The sequence below is a fragment of the Diabrotica undecimpunctata genome, chromosome 4 (genome assembly GCF_040954645.1).
Source record: "Diabrotica undecimpunctata isolate CICGRU chromosome 4, icDiaUnde3, whole genome shotgun sequence".
Classification (NCBI taxonomy): domain Eukaryota; kingdom Metazoa; phylum Arthropoda; class Insecta; order Coleoptera; family Chrysomelidae; genus Diabrotica; species Diabrotica undecimpunctata.
The window spans coordinates 17,716,060-17,734,595 of NC_092806.1; the positions used below are offsets into that span (position 1 = coordinate 17,716,060).

The 18,536-nt window shown below is 34.2% G+C and overlaps 2 protein-coding genes across 3 annotated transcripts in view; both read left to right on the plus strand.

The window, feature by feature from the left end:
* The window catches only part of LOC140439250 (neuroligin-1-like), a 397,801-nt gene that overhangs the window by 144,570 nt on the left and 234,695 nt on the right, over window positions 1-18,536 (plus strand). The gene's annotated exons all lie outside the window — the stretch shown is intronic.
* On the plus strand, window positions 13,727-15,685 carry LOC140438579 (uncharacterized). The gene has a single exon (XM_072528241.1). It carries the CDS (start codon window positions 13,727-13,729, stop codon window positions 15,683-15,685), a length of 1,959 nt encoding a protein of 652 aa, XP_072384342.1.

Here is an 18,536-nt window from a genome sequence, read left to right on the forward strand (position 1 = left end):
TACCCCGAACAAATAGTGGGAGGATATCAGTGCGGTTTCAGTCCTAATTAATCAACAACGGACCAGATATTTACAGTGAGGCAGATCCTTGAAAAAACCCTAAAATTCGGCGTCGACACCCATCACATATTTGTTGACTTCAAAGCCGCATACGACTCCGTTAATAGAAATAAACTTCTACTTGCTATGGTAGAATTTCGCATTACATTTGATCTTGTCCGGTTACTAAACTTACACTCACAGGTGCAGAGAGCATGGTAAAAATCCAAAACGATCTCTCAAGACCCTTCCATTGCAAAAATGGACTAAGACAGGGTGATGGACTATCGTGTCTCTTATTTAACCTGGCATTAGAAAAAATAATTCGAGAGTCGCATATTACTACGAATGGTACTATCTTTAACAAATCAGTACAAATTGTCGGATACGCAGATGACATAGACATCATAGGTAGGTCCACAGAATCTCTGACTGAAGCATTTCGGTCGTTAAGAGCATCTGCACACAGAATGGGACTAAATATAAATGTTCAAAGACCAAATATATGTGTTGCACTAGGTCAAGCAACCCGATACCTACACGAATAATAATTGATGACCTAGAACTGGAAGGTGTTGACACCTTCATATACTTAGGGTCGCTGCTAACCAAAGATAACAACGTTAGTGAAGAAATAAAAAGAAGAATAGTGCTCGCCAATAAGTGTTACTATGGCTTAAGAAGACAGATGGCCTCAAAAATGCCTAGAAAAATTAAACTGACTGTATACAAAACACTAATAAGACCAGTGCTAACATATGGTTCAGAAACTTGGACACTAACACAGAATGACCAAGAATTGCTCAAACGTTTTGAGCGAAAAATACTAAGACGACTATATGAAGGCATAAAAGAACAAGGTTTGTGGCGCAGGTGTTACAATTTTGAGTTGTAATCAGACAAGAGGTCATAGGTCATAGGTCATGTAATCAGACGAGAGGAAGATGCCATAGTCAGAAAAGTTTTTGACCGAAGAGGGCCGATCGGACAACGAAGAAGAGGAAGACCGAGACTTAGGTACCAAGACAACCTAGAAAATGATTTGAAGTCTATCGGAATTAGAGCATGGAGAAGAGTTGCCAGAGACAGGGGCGAATACAGGATTGTTCTGAAGGAGGCTTTGGCTCATAAAGAGCTGTAACGCCACTGATGATGATGATGATGATGATGACTGGAACAATTATTGTTCCAGTAACGGGCGATTCGTCACATATTGATAGGGTACAGAAGTAGGAACCTATTAGAGTAGGTCAATATTATTAAAATAGATTTGAACGATATATTGTTAGTCGATCGTTAATTGTAATTCAAGATGTAAGCACATGTAATTAGAATCGTTTAATAAGTAATGTCATCCTGTAAAATGATCCAATATAAATAGTAGTGAATAAATATGTAGAAACAATGTAATATATATTTACTAATCCTCTCTTGAAGTCAAGATGTAGTTGCGTAAGAAATTTCGCCAATCCACACTTTATTATGGAGGTGATACATCCATGCATATTTTACATGGCGATCCAGACCAGCTGTGACCTATCAAAGCTTCTGATGAAAACCACCGCTACAACGAACGACATCTCATTTTAAAAAAATTAAAACATTAATTTCAGTGCTGGTTCAACAAACAAATTTATCTTTTGGTGCATATTAAGGGTGCATATTAAAAAACACTGTTGTGTGGAATGCGCACAAAATTTAATGGATCGACCACTGACCGCATACGTTACATTTTTTATTGAATTGCAAAAAACTGTTGGTTTGTGTTTGTATTAAAATGGATATTGTTTTTAAAAAATTCAATAAAAATTTATTTCAATTTTAACAAACCATAAAAACGTCACGCTGTAAAAGTTACCAAATTATTCAAGCAATGTAGTTATTAGATTATTGAAACATTTGTCGAATTATTTTTGTTCTTTTTTCAAACTACTAAAATAAATATATATTTTTCAGCTATTATCAGAACTGTCGTAATTAAATAACAAAGGATAACGTTCCATCAATCGAAATCGATTACATATTGTCCCAGTTATACCTTTTATCGGACCCTTTTTCCAAACAACCGTTACATCTTTTTTTGTACTTTTTCAATTCTTTCCCTCTCTCCGATTTTGTTATTTATTTTTTCTTGTTAGACTTTGTCGAGATGGAGTTCTAAGCATCCAGCTTGCCCTACCCAAGGGATTTCTCCGTTATTTAGATAGATTGAAGGCCATTCAGGACGTTTTAATGAATAGGTGACATGGGAGCGTTTTGGTTTTATTTACTTCCATTCACCATTAACTCGGGTGGTTTCTATGTTGAATGTTCAGCATGGGTTTGTTGTTTTCCGAAACCCAACGAAACTCGTTAGCTGGCTTAATTGAGGATGGGATACATTACAAAACCAAAAATTTACATTTATTAAAACGATATTAATTAACTCTGCTTTACGTGTTTCTGACTTATATGAATGAATAAAATTTAATGTTGTACATTATTTACAATTATTTATTTACAAATATTCCAGGATCTAAAAAAAAACAAAAAAAACTGTATAGGGTGTTTCGCGTTTGGTCAACATAGTCTGCCACTAAGCAACTGCTATCAATAATAATAATACTAACAATAACAATTTCAAGTAAAAACTCGAAAAGTAGTTAAAAGAGCTGAAGAAATAATTCTGAACACTCCAAGACACTTACAACATGATCCAGAAAATAACACAGCTCAGCACTGCCTGGACACGTTAAAACAAAAATTTTTCCATTTATTCAGGTCACCTAAAGAGATACAAAGTTAGTAACAACCGGAAATGTGACAATATACTTTTTGAGCAAGTAGAGAAGGCTTTCTATAGGAAAATTAATTCCACTGTAGAAAATTCAAATAAATCCTACCCAAGCCAAGAAGAAATTCATATGTCTTAGAGAAACCAACTTTCGACGCCAGCTACTCATAACAACAATACTGGATCGATTGAAGAAACGACGAACAACTGTCAACACTACAGTAATATTTCCTATGAACCTTTCACCACTGAAGAAGTTTCGAACATTATCAGCGATCTTCATAACTGGAAATCTCCTGGACCAGATGGAGTTCAAAACTTCTGGCTAAAGAAGTTTTTGAGTGTACACGAGCTTTTAACAGTATTAATTAATCATGTTATTTTTAATCCGCAGAAAATATCACCATTTCTTACTCAGGGAACCACTTATCTAATACCGAAGGATCAAAATAACACCCAAGATCCAGCCAAGTACCGTCCAATTACTTGTCTTTCAACTTTGTACAAATTGGTCACATCCTGTATGGCCCAGCGTATCTACCAACACTGTTCTGTAATCAATATCATAGAGCCTCAACAGAAAGGATGCGCTAAGGGTTCCATGGGCTGCAAAGAACAACTTATAATCGACTCAGTCATTTTCAACCAGACATATACCAAAAAAAAGGAACCTTTTTACTGCCTTCGTCGACGACAAGAAGGCCTTTGATTCAGTACCGCATGAATGGCTTATAGATATATTGAAAATATATAAAGTTGATGATAATATTTCAAAGCATATAACGACGGAGTGGAAGACTAAAATTCAACTTCAAATACCCGTTGAAAACAACATCGAAACTGAAGATATCCCAATTAACCGGGGTCTTTTCCAAGGGGACTCGTTGAGTCCTCTTTGGTTCTGTTTAGGGATCAACTCACTATCTTAGCTACTGAACTCCACTGACTCAAGTTTTAGCATCAAAAATACTAATACTGTTATGGCGAAGCTTAATCATTTGTTGTATTTGGATGATTTAAAATTAATGGCTTCCACTCGAAACCACTTAGATCAAATGCTTAAAACTGTAAAAAATTTCTCAAATGATATCAGTATGCATTTTGGACTAGACAAGTGCCGTATACTAAATACAGTCAGAGGAAAGCTTCAGTTCAGAGGTTTCGATATGCGGAAAATTGACCATGAGCAAATGAAAACTGAACTAACTTTGCAGTTCATGCGAAGAGTAAGAAAACTAAATTGGTCATATCTTAATAATAAAAATTTGATTAAGGTATTTAATACGTACGCCTGTTCCGCCCTGAGCTACTCATTTAGTATTATAAAGTGGCAAAAAACGGATAAACAGGGTCTTCTGCGGAAAGTAAGAACACTTTTCACAAAGGCGCAAAAACATCATCCACGCAGTGCAGTAGAGAGAACAACATCACCGCGGTATCGAGAGGGAAGAGGACTTATGGATATAAGTGAGCAATTGGATAAACGAATTGCTAATTTAAGAATTTATTTTCAGGTACAAGCTGAGACATCTACTTTACATCGAGAAATTTGCGCAGTAGATGATACAACGCTGCTTAAACTGAGAGAACAAGAAATGCGCATAAATCACCTGACTCAGCAAGCAAAAATGGGCACCTGGATGAGTAAACCTCTGCATAGGCGACATCTCAATGAGATCAGCCAAGAATATGTCGACAATACAGCCTCGAACTATTGGTTGACATCAGGAAAGATGTCTCCCGAGACAGAGGGTTTCCTACTTGCCATTCAGGATCAGGTTATTCCAACTAAAAATTACCTGAAATATATTGTTAAAGATCCTTAAGTCTAAAATTACAAATACGGATATTTATGCCAAGCCCACGAAACCATCCAATATATTATCAGGCCTGCCAGGCGTTTGTCGGTACTGATTATAATGAACATCATGACTCAATAGGGAAGATTATGCACCAAGAACTATAATAATGTGGCTTTTGTAAAGTGTCATCTTGAACACTTCTATTTTTCCCATCATCGCGATGATGAAAAAATGGAAGGAGTGGCTGGTGCTATAGAAGAAGTAGCAACACTGAAATGGACCTGGACAGGCTATGTAGCTCAAATGATATATTACCGCTAGACAGAGAGATTATGCCTACTGAAGTAGAGGTCATACACCATCACGGTGGACTGAGAATCTACAATGTTGCCAGAAAAATTATATTTAAGAGGCATAAAATAGAGCAAATGAAAGTAACGGGGGAAATCTATGCCCACCATTTGACAAGTAAAGATTGAATGGTGAAATAACAGTATCTTTCCTATAAAATATACGTCTGGATTTCTCAATTCTAATATGGATTTTTCGAGAATGATTTTAATTTTCATTTAACTTTAATCTTAAACAGGTAAAGTTCTAAACAATTTCTAATATTTTTCCATCTACAGCAAAACAGTAGTTTACATTTAGGTTTTTTTGTTAATATTGTGTTGACTGTGTAAATAATAAACACTCTGATGTTCTAAATACTACAGATATAAAATAAACCCTGGAATAGAGAACCTAAATAAAATGAAACAGTTTGGAGAAAATTGAAAAATATTTGGAAGTAAAGTATTTCGTGACTGTGAAGCTTCAGCAACATAACAGTAGAGATAACTATGTAATGAAGGTTTTGTTTAATTTTCAGAGCTTTAACTTTATTTGGTTTAATCATGTTGTGCAACGTCGTAAGTCGTAAGTATATGAGTTGCAAATAACCTCTTTCTGAGGAAATTGTGGATAAAGAAAATAAAAGAAAGCTACAATAAGTCGACCTTACTAAGGTTTCAGAGCGGGATATTATTTCCGAAATTATTTTAAAATCTATTAAACCAATAAGCCAAACATTTTGCCTAACTAATAATGATTATTCATTAAGCTAAAAGTAGTAAAAAAGTTCGACAAGACAATAACATATCTCTTAAAGTTTACAAACACTGTTTTAGAGGCTCTAATATTATTTAAAAAATTAAAATCAAACTCACCTGATCAACTCCACTCTCACTCAGAAGTCTTTATTAGTGCATCTAGACTCTCAGTCGCCTCCTAAGCCCACAGACACTGTACATTGTACAGTTTTCACCGCACTACAGCTGATAATAGTCAAGGCCGATCTAGTTATACCGATCTATTTATATGGATAGGAAGATTTTTGATGGCGAGAGCTGGATTAGTGGTCGGATCAAACGGTGTCTTATTCTGATTTACAAGCTGTCTCCATCTCCTTATTGAATGAGATGTCTATATCCGGTTAAATCTTAATCTTAATTTAAAGAACATCAAAGCTTGTATTTCTTATATATCAAAAGTACCACCGATCAAATAGATAGAATTCTCAAAGCAAAAGGAATGAAAACAATATTTACCCCTCACCAAATACTTTTATATATTGTCAAATCCGTCAAAGATAATATTCCAAAATAACAAGACGAAATTTACGAAATTTCTTGTGAAGACCCTTCATGACCTTATATAGGTCAAACTAATTAAATAATTCAAAACAAAATTTATAAACATTCCATTTTACTTCGAAAATCCGATGCAGCCCTAGACAAATATCATCCTTATTATTAATCAACCCTATTTCGTCCACTATTAAACAAGGTCTCCTCTAGTTATTGCCATCTATTTCTGTCCTGCATCTCTGCTATCCACTTGATCGCTTTTTTTTTGAGACCATCTATTTCGATGGGAATTTCATCAGGACCAAAAGATTTGTCACTTTTAGCTTTTTTCAGTACATTTAATATATATATTAACTACAACCCACAAATTTATTGGTGTGTAATTTTTGATTTTTGTCGCGAGTAGTATTAGTATTAGTAGCTATTAGAAAAATATTATCATGACGTTACAGCTTTATTTGATATCACTGTCTGATCTTTGAACTTAGTTGGCTGGTAACTTTGTCTTGACCCAGATGTCGCCAGTTTCGAGCTCAGTTTGTTTCTTGTAGTTAATATCCATACTCATCGACATTATGCCATTTAATTTTAAGTTCATTTAAGATTTTAAATGTAAATTAAAAGTTTTTATACCGTTTGGTAAGTGACTTTTTGGAAATGCTACAAGTAAGTAATTTTACCACACGTTTTATATTAGTAGTCAAAATGTTACCATTTGCATTAAATTAAGAAGAAATTACATTATTTTCAGGTGTCACAGTCCGATAGGACCGAAAATGTTTTGAACAAATTTGTAATCATCTTAGATAATTATTTTCATATTTTTTTTAAATTATTGTAACAATTACATTAAAGGTATTTTCAATGTGCATTAGAATAATCAATTATATATTTAAGTAGTTTTGTTTTAAGCTTTCGCTATATAACCTCTAAATTCAGTGTCTAAATGAATGATAATTTACATTTTCACATGTATCTTTCCCTCTACAATCAAAATCAGCTATTCAAAGCATTAGTTTTATTTCACAACATTCTCAAAAACCGAAAATCCCCGTTTTCTCCATGTTTTTGCTACATAACCTCCAAAGACTCTGAAAAATGAACCATATTTTTGATATCTTTTAATAAATAATTATTACAGCTGATCGTACGCAGGAAAACAAAATATTTTTTAGAGGTAAATAAATTTCATATATTTACTAATTAACAATCTATATTTACAATATTCTATTTAATCTAGATACATTGAATGACAGAATAATTACATTTTATTATTCTTCCTCACTATCCTCGTCGATTACCGGATCAATCTCCGTTTTACCAAATATTTCTGAAAGAAATTTAGCTGGTCTAATAATGTCCGATTTGTACCTAGCATTGCTTAAATAATATATAATAGCAGCAATATGTGAGCAGGATCCAACAGTTCTCAATTCATTAGCACAATCGCACGAGTAAAATTGCATTGTAGCAAATAGATTCTGACTTATACTCAATGTAACATTTATAATTTTTTTTTGATATGTCTAGATTGTATCAAAACCTTGATAATATTCGGTTTCATTCGGATGTGTTCTAAATTAATTTCGTTTCTATCGTTCAATAACTCAACAATAACAATAACGTAGCTAGGTAACATGCAGCTTGACCTAACTGGTACGTACCCGAAAAGAATATTTTGAGATCTCTCTCGGTCATCTCTGGAAAATCAAGAATTTCTCGCGATGTTATCTTGGTTGTTGGTCGTACTTCGTCTAGACCACCTTGCTGTTTCAGCTTCTTTAGCCAATGTGTTATTCACTTTACTCTAATTCAACATTCTCAGTATTATTCATTTTTTTAATCCTTCATCTTCTTTTTCATCGCTCTTCTTCTTCTTCTTCTTCTTAGCCTTCTGTCATCCATGTTTGGATATAGGCCTCTCCCAACTCCTTCCGTTGGTCTCTATCCTGAGCAACATATTTCCAATTTGTTCCGGCTATTCTTTTAATGTCATCAACCCCTTTCATCTGTGGTCTTTCTTCATCGCTATATAATCTTTTTCCATAACGGTTATTAAGGAAACATGCAATTCTGCAATATGCTCCAGCTTTTGGTAACAATTTATTATCCAATTGTTGATGGAGCAGCTTATATTTTTTTCCAAGAATGCCGTGGACAGCTTCTACTACCCATCTTAGTTTCGTAACGTAACGAGATTCATTAGCTTCAGCTGTGGATTAACTTGGTCTTTTTCCTTTTAATGTAGGCATCAGAACTTTGAAACAAAGATCTTCTAAATAGGATACGACGTCTCTAAAGCCCTTATCTACAATACAAACATCACCTTTTTTCATAGGTGACCTTATTCCATTTGGATCTTCCATAACCTTCTTCATGATGCTTGCATCATTTTCTGTAGCTAAGAATGGACCAGGTAGATCTACAACAAACCCGTCTGTTGTGCAGACGGCTTGCACAACGGTTTTTTTTTCTGTCCCGAAGATGATTTTCTTTGATACCAATTATTTCTTCGTTTTTGGTGAGCTAAATAAGCTCCATCGAAAATTAATGTGAGCTGATCATCCGTCAAAGTAAATAACTTTATGGCATAAACAGAAGTATTGTCACGGATTGTCGTCTCTCATGAGACTTTTTACTCCAAAATATTGTGGCAATATATCTCTCTCGAATGAATTGATTACAGACTCGCAAAAATCAAATACTTTGATATGAAATAAAATTATTTGATGATCCAGTCCTTAATTTAGCAATAATACTGGTTATTGTTGCCTGTTATTTAGACACGACACAATTCTGCTGTCAAATTCAAAATCAATTCAAAATAAACACAAAAACAGAGAGCCATTAAAGATTTGAGGAAAAGCCCCGCCGAAAAGATAAAGGCTCTAACACGCAAACTGACTAAGAGCGATAAAGAGGATATGGCCCTGCACACGCAAACGCACTAAGAGCGATATAGAATGAGAGCCCGATTATAACAGATATACATGGCGTTGGTAGTTGCGCCGCGTAATGTCAACTACCGTGCGGCGCATCTATCAACGCCATATTTTCTGTTACAATCAGGCTCCCTGGATATACGGGATGTAAGGCTAAGACATGAACGCCAAAACAGTTAAGTAAATATAAAATATAAAATAAAAGAATAATGATATAAGCATGGGTATAACGCTCTTGTATCTAAGCGGAGGAGTAAGGAATGGACAAGCGTGGTACGAGCTTATGAATGTATATAACAAGGATCTCAAAAGTCATGGAAATATATAGATATGCGTCTGTGTATAAATGTATGTACATTGTGATATAATATCACGTATATAGATATATTCGCTAGCTTAAAATTCCACAACTTTTGAGTGTACAAGTGCGTTCTAATTCACGATTCATTTTTCGGAATCTTTTGAGGTTATGTAGTAAAAACATGGAGAAAACGGGGTTTTTCGGTTTTTGGAGCAGGCTGTAGGAAAAAATAATAGTTTTAATAGCTTATTTCGATTGTAAAGATAGATAAGAATAAATATAAAAATATGAATTATCATTAATTTATGTATATGTTGTTGAGGTTATGAGTCAAAAACTTCAGAAAAATGCCAAAAAAGCAGTTTTTTCGATTTTTAGGCATTTTCCACGTTGAAAATGATAATAATACCTATGCTATTCAAAAGAACGGGGAAAAACCTATAAAAAAACATGTTTTTAAATTTGGCCAAAAATTTCCGACACAACCTAAAATATTACTGAAAATTTCAAATATTTTTCCTGGGCTCAATTTTCAAGCTAAAAATCTGGAAAAAAAATCAGGCGGTTTTGTATTACTAAAATACGCTTTCATGAATTTTCTCAAATTTTTGGCAGCAATACAGCGTCTAAAAAAAATTCTTTTTTTTTTTAAATACGTTTTTTCCCATAGCGAACCCCCATAGGCAGCTAGGGACTTTGATTGAGTGAGTTTTTAATTATGATCTTTCGAATGGCCAGACCCAAAACTGAATCGAGCATGCTGAAATTTTGACTATCTTATCCCGCTATAGCCTTTGTAACCATCTTAAATATTTTCAAATTTTTTTAAATTATTGTACCAATTACACTAAAAGTTTTTTCAATGTGCATTTGAACAATCAATTATATATGTAAGTAGTTTTATTAGTATAATGTTTAAAGATATCGTGGCATGTTCTTATAATCCGACTTTATTAAACTGTTCCAATATTAATCAAGCCGTAATCATCCTAATAAGCAACAAATTTAGCTAGTCAACGTAGAAATCTTCTATGAAATTTTAACCCCTTTGCTGTACTAACCGTGAAACCTGTTTATTACTCTAGCCCAAAGGTATATAAAAAAGGTAATACGTCCAGTATTAAACTTAATCTCGGTGCGCTCATACCAGGATTTTCTCGTGTATCTATTTCTGGACGCAAACGACCCGCAGGATAATACCGACAAATTAAAATTATAAAGCTTCAACAGCATAAAACTAGCGGTAACTATGTAATGAAGGTTTTCGTTTAATTGTGAGCGGTTCAACTTTGGTTTGTTTTATCTTGTTGTGCAACGTGGCATATCGTAGATATGCGGATTGTCTAACTAAATAATTGTCTCCCAGTATTATTGTCGGTAAAGCCAATAAAAAACTACATTAGTGTTGAATATTCAGTTAACTCTGTCAGTAAATCTGTCGTTTCTACTCAGGTCTAGAAAAGAAATAATAACGTGTTTGGAATTGTTCTAAAATCGATTAAACGAGTATTAAATATTCCTCGAAACTAATTACTATTTAAAAAATTAAAGAAATATTATTTAGCCTATAACATATTAAAAACAACCTAGACATAAATTCAAATATTAGACAAGACTCTATCTATCTCATATTTTTCCACAGCAGTTTTTGTGACACTTTATTTTAAATCATTTTTGGAGTCAACTACAATTACATACAATATTATTATTTAAAATACAATATTAGCTAGTGTTCGTACAGGTTTCAATGGAACAACTTTTTGTCATATTTTGTGTAGCTTTTCCCGGAGCAGGTAAGGCTGTTAATCTCGGTAACTTAAGTTCTTAACGCATCTAAATGAGAAAAATAACAGCTGAAACGGAGAGTTATCCGCAATAACAAAAAACTCATAGCCAGAGGCTACACGTAAACCCGTTAAAAACACTCTGTAAAGGATATTATATAGTTGATTGAATAGGTCGAACGGTGTGAGTTGTTAGTTTCACTGAGTGCAAGTACAGTCTACTAAAAGGTTTTGCTTCTGCACTATATACAAATGTCTGTTCACAGCGCAGTAACATAACGTTTTGGTACACTGCTCTCATGATGGTATGCTCTACACTAAGCAATAGTGTAGTTGTAAAAAATGTTCCAAGTCCTTTAACTTATTATGCAGGGTAAAATTGATGGTAAAAGTGGTCGAGGTCATTGCACCTTCCAGGCTCAAGAACGGTTATGCTATGTAACCAGCATAAAATAGATTCAGAAAGATACACTAAAAATAAATCTATAAGATGCCTTTAGAGATGGAAGATAACAAAACTAGCGCTACGAATCAATCGTAGCAATTTCTTTTATTCCAATTAAATTGACTTTTAGCATTTAGCTATTTTAAAAATATCACTACCTACTATTAATAATATATACACTACTAGAGTACTACTAATAAATAATTCATTACACTACTAGAGCTATTAATTCGCGAAGGTCTATTTATACTGTCGATGATCACGTGGTTCTCTGACGTCGCATTTGGGTGGACGTTACTGCGAATATTATTAATGATAGTGTCAGAGATTGCTTTTACCTATTAGAACAATTTGTTGGATGAAAGGCGTAGTGGTGGTAGGCCACGAAAAAGAGACAGTATGAAGTAGGCCATTAATGTCATGTAATTGTGTTGATATTGCAAGTTTATTATTGCATAAATAATATTTAAGTAAATGTAATACTGTATTCTGTGTAAAATAAAAGCAAATAAAACCGAATCCAACATACGCAAACCTCTTAAAACGGGTAGTTTTTTGGTGGTGCGACATTGTGGCGACCGTGACAGGACTTTTTGAGTTGGATTTCGGTGTGAATTTTGTAGTTCTGGGCCAGTGAGTTTTTACCGCGTTCTTTTGGTTTGTGATTTGTATTGAGAACGTTTCGGTGGTTTTGAACCAAATCCACTATGGCAACAGAATTGGAAAATAGAAAGAAAACCAGAAGAGTATTAAGGGCTATTTTTACGCGTACGGCCAACGAATTAGAAGGTCTTATGAAAGCAGAATCATTGGACTACGAGTCAATAGAAGTGTCATGGGAACTGATAAAATGTAAGTTTGACGAGTTACAGTCAATTGACTCCCAAATTACTGAATTATCGTTTGAAAGTTCTACTGAAACGGAGCTAGAAGCAGAGATAGAGAGTTGTGATGTGTATTTGAGAAAGTTTTCCAAGTGTAGAACCAGATATAACAAGCTGATGGAAGAAACGAAGACTGAAGCATTCAGCAGGCATAGTGCAGTGTCCCAGAATACAGATGAGCCAGAGTTAACAGGTATGAGAAAATTTAGATTACCTACTATTGAATTTAAAAAATATGATGGCAGTATCAAAGGTTGGTTGGCATTCTGGGCACAATTCAAAAAGATTCATGAGGATGATTCTATTGATTGCCACGATAAGATAGAATATTTAATTCAAGCCACAGTACCAGGTAGTAGAGCACGTCAACTAGTAGAGAGCTATCCAGCTATGGCTGACAATTATAGTAAAATTATGGAAAGTATGCAAAGCAGATTTGGCAGAGAAGACTTACAAATAGAAGTATACATTAGAGAGTTACTAAAACTCATTTTGAGTAAGTCTGCATCTAAACAAAAGATTGATATATCTAAACTGTATGACAGCATTGAAACTCAACTGCGAGCACTGGAGACATTAGGTATCACATCTGACAAGTGTTCAGCAATGCTCTTTCCATTAATCGAATCTTGTTTACCTCAGGAATTGCTTAGGGTATGGCAACGTTCCACAAATATTGATTGTAGAGATGGGACATTGGAAAACAGGTTGAAACTGTTGATGATTTTTCTCAGAAATGAAGTAGAGAATGAACAAAGAATTGCTTTAGCTGCTGAAGGTTTTGGATTGTCTGAAGAAGTGGCTTCATCCTCTAAAGCTAGTGTCAAAAAATCATCAGGTTTTCCAACTGCTGCTAATTTAATTAATTGTGAAATTTCAGCTTGTGTCTTTTGTTCAGGTACACATGGTAGTGAAGATTGCTTTAAGGCACAAAAAATGACATTTGTTCAAAAAAGGGATGTTCTCATTGGGAAGAAGGCTTGTTTTAGATGTCTAAAAGTGGGACATTAGACAAAAAGATGTAAAACAAGGCTAAGATGTGTTATCTGTAGCCAAGCTCATGTAGTCTTGATGTGCCCCAGTTTAACAATAAGTCAAGATAAGCATAGTAATAGGCAAAATGAGAACATGTCTTCTAAGGATGTCATAAACGACCAGGCTTTGACTAACCAAACTAAAGGTCATGTATTTTTGCAAACGTTGAGAGTCACTTTAACTGGTATATTTGGTAATACTAGAGTTGTTCGCGCCTTAATTGATAGTGGGTCACAAAGATCATATATATTTAAGGACACAGCTTTAAAATTAGGTTATCCAGTTAAACGACAGGAAAAAATTGTTCATTGTCTGTTTGGAGGGTCAGAAGTTGCAAACTCTCATAACTGTTATGAAGTCACAATACAGGGTAAGAACTCTACATATTCTTTTGAGGCCTTAGATCAACTAACAATTTGTAGTGATGTGGCTCCAGTATTTCATGGTCCATGGAGAGAACAAGCCAAGAACCTTAATATTGATTTATCTGATGATCTCCAACCTGGACCAATTGAACTGTTGCTGGGAGCAGATGTCGCTGGTTATTTGTATACAGGGGGTCGTCATAAGCTAGATTGTGGGCTAGTAGCTATAGAAACTCTCATTGGATGGACACTTATGGGAAAAATACCTACCAGTAGTAAACATTCTGATGTTGTTATGTCCACATTGAATCTTCTCATAAAGGATGCTTCCTTAAGTGAGCTTTGGGAGTTGGAAGCAATTGGTATTAAAGAGCCTACAGATAGATATACCAAAGAGGAGGCTGCTTTAGCTGCTAGAGATTTTTTTATGCAGACTGTAAGTGTAGATAAGATGGGCCGCTACGAGATTCGTCTTCCTTGGTTGGATGGTCACCCTCCTCTCCCCAGTAATTGTGAGTTGTCGGAAAAAAGACTAAATTCCACTCTTCAAAAGCTGAAACGTGATGGTCTTTTTGAAAGGTATGATGATGTTTTTGCTGACTGGCAAGCTGGGGGTATAATTGAGCTAGTTGGAAAGTTAAATGATGTTGATAACAGTCTAGGACATTTTTTACCTCACCACCCAGTAGTAAAGGAAGAAAGTACTACCAAGGTACGTCCAGTGTTTGATGCATCTGCACATTCAAAGAATAAACCTTCACTTAACCACTGTTTAGAGAAAGGTCCAAATCTAATTCAGTTAATTCCTTCAATGTTTGTAAGGTTTAGAGAAAACAAAATAGGAGTGATTTCTGATGTTAAAAGAGCATTTCAACAAATAGGTGTGCATGAAAGGGACTGTGATTTCCTCAAATTTTTATGGATTGACACAGAAGGTCAGACAGTAGTTTTTCGTCATAAACGTGTAGTATTCGGTGTTAACAGTAGTCCATTTTTATTAGGGATGACACTAGAGTACCACTTAGCAAGATACCTTGAAAAGGGCTCTACATCAGAATCATTGTATACTTTAGATATGGTGAAGAGGTTAAGTCAAAGCTTCTATGTGGACAACTGTGTTACAAGCTTACCTGATGAAGAAATGGTGTCAAGGTTTATTACAGAGTCTGTAGCAATTATGGCAGAGGGACAGTTTAAACTAAGAGGGTGGGAGCGTACAAGGAATGCTGAAGTTAGTGGAACTGAAGAGATATGTCCTGTTCTTGGTATGAACTGGCATCCTGTACGAGATGTTTTGACAGTTCATTTAAAATTCTTAAGAGAGGACACTGACTTGGAAAATATGGTAGTGACTAAACGTAGAATCCTTTCTATAGCCCAGAAAGTGTTTGATCCTATTGGATATTTATGTCCAGCTCTATTAGTGCCCAAACTCATGTTGCAAAAGTTGTGGGAGAAGAGCTTGGCATGGGACGAACCACTGGATGAAGTCATCTCTGAAGAGTTTAAAATTTGGTTGAAAGATTTACCTTATCTTGAGAAGATTAAATTGCCTCGATGGGTACACATGAATGGTGAGACATTACAAAATTTAAGTATCCATATTTTTTGTGATGCAAGCAAACTGGCCTATGCTTGTGCCATCTTTTTGCGAGTGAGTTATCCTGGTAAAGATGGAAGTGTTTGACTGTGCAAAGTTAAGACAGCTAAGGGATATTTATTGAGACCTGTCCAGCGTCTTTACCCACTAGAGTGTTGTACTGTTCCTGAGTTCGAGCTTCAGAATGATGTGAAGACGTCAATGAAGGATGACAGTGAATTAAATGGTACCCCACATGTTCCTGAGTTGGCTGCGGGAGACTCCAGTATCGAAGACGAATACTGTGAGAGTGCGGGAGTGTTTAAAGTCAGTATTCCGACAAATAGTGCAAAGGTTTCTGAAGTGAAAATCATACGTACGGGACGGGCTTCTAAAATGCCTAAACGTTATTTGGAGTAGTGATTGTCAAAAACTGTATACTTAGCAATTTTTAATTTTTTGTATAATGCGGCCACGAAAAAGAGACAGTATGAAGTAGGCCATTAATGTCATGTAATTGTGTTGATATTGCAAGTTTGTTATTATTGCATAAATAATATTTAAGTAAATGTAATACTGTATTCTGTGTAAAATAAAAGCAAATAAAACCGAATCCAACATACGCAAACCTCTTAAAACGGGTAGTTTTTTGGTGGTGCGACAGATAGTACCTATATTAATGCATGAGGCAGACAATATTTTATTATTATTGAGGCGTAGCGATAACTAGGGTGCATCCCAACCTACAAGGCTTGGCGAAGAATTCTTTTTTTATAGAATCGTGTAGAAACTAAGATGGCCTCAAAATAATTGCGATCAAATGAATAGCAGAGAAGCAAAACAGAAATCTACGGCTGTATCGGAATTTCGAAGCAAAATGGAATGTTTATAAATTCTTTTTTTAACTATTTAATTAGTTTGACCTATATAAGGTCACGGAGAGTCTTTACAAGGAATTTCATAAACTCAATTTGCTTTGAATTTCATTTGCTTTGAAAATTCTATCTATTTTGTCAGTGATACTTTTTATATAAGAAATACAAGCTTTGGTATGCTGACAGTATGATTCTTTAGATTAAGACTAAGATTAAACCGAAGATAGACATCGCCTTCAATATGGAAATATATTATATAGAACAGAAATAATAACTAAAGAATGACTCCAATAGACATTTATATTAAAATATACTAATATACCAAGATTTAAGACAATATTTAATAAATGCATTATTAATAAGAACCGTTAGAAGAATATTTATTATTTTATTATTAGAAATATATGATTATTTGTTAAAATTCTACAGAATCTCATTAAAAATATACAATCAACAAATAATAGTTTTAATGATATAGATCTAAATCCTGATTAAGAAATCCGTGCGCTTAATCTGCAAATAAGATACACTTTACATATATTCCACACTGTTAGATGGAGTTGAAGCGTGGGCGCTAATAATTGCCATTTCAAAAAGACTTGAAGCATTTGAAACCTGGGTATATAGACGAATGTTACGAATAGCTTAAACTTCCCATACCACTAACTTAAAATTCTCCACCGAATGAGCAAAAAACGTGATCTCATTGAAAGCATAAAAAACAGAAAACTGTATATCTCAGACATGTAATGAGAGACAACAGATATGATTTTATACAACTCGTAATCGAAGGTAAGAATAAGGGCAAACGTGGAAGAGAACGAAGGCAGAGTGCTTCTAAAAGGAAGAATAACCGAAAGTTAACCAAGATATTTTTTTAGACGTATTTTTGCATGGTGATCAGGAATCTGTTGTCAAAATAAGTGTATCTAGCGTCATTTGCGAGTTATACAGTTTTCATAATTTTCTCAAAACCGAAAATAGTTATTTCCGTTTTGACAATTTCTGACGTAATAACTTTAAGTGCTGAATCGGAATTCTTCGTCAGTTTTTCTTTATCTATTATGGTTTTTTCAATCTAAGACTGGACAGACGGACGGACCGACGGACAGACAAATATAATCGATAAGATCAAAATTTTAGAACAAAAAGAAGAAGAAGAAGAAGAATTATAGAACAAAAAAGACTAAAGTGGTATGGACATGTAAGAAGAACTAGCGACAGCAGATGGATAAAGAAAATAACCGAATGGAGCCCCATAGGAAGGAGGAAAAGAGGACGACCCCGAAAATCCTGGAGGAACGAAGTAGGCGACGCCATGAGTAAGAGAGGACTGAACGATGGAGAATGGAACAACAGAGAGAGATGGAAACGGTTGAGCGAGGGAAGGCAGTGAATACTGTAGAATCCCTAAATATATATATATATATATATATATATATATATATATATATATATATATATATATATATATATATATATATATATATATATATATATATATATATATATCAAAATTTTATTTTCTTATTATTACTTTTTGATTCAATATATCACAGGAAATATAACAAACAAACAATAAAAAAGCGAAATATAAACTTCTGAGCAAATTTAAAGCATTACTTATATTAAATGACAGAATTCGCCAGAAAACTTTAATAATAAGATTATGAAACATTACTCGTAAAAAACATTTTGACTAACTTTTAACAAAGTTATGTGACATTGTATAATGCAAACTTAATAAAAATGTTACAGTAAAGTTGAGCACAAAATGAAAATTTAAAAATTAAATTTACATCTTATAATATTAATAGTTGTTTAACCAACAAGTGTATTAATAAGAGTGATTAACAATTGAGATATTTCAATGCGCATTAATGTTCGAGATTATTAATCGCCATTTTAATTCACGAGTTCGTTACAAAACTTTTCCGTCGACCGTACTTTTTTCAGCTTTCATTAACTTTATTCAATTCAAACTTTAAACTTCCTTAGTGGTAGTTTTGTTATTGTAAACATTAATATTTGAAATAGTACAATTACTGAAATTAAAGGAAGGTATTGATAAATGATTATCTGCT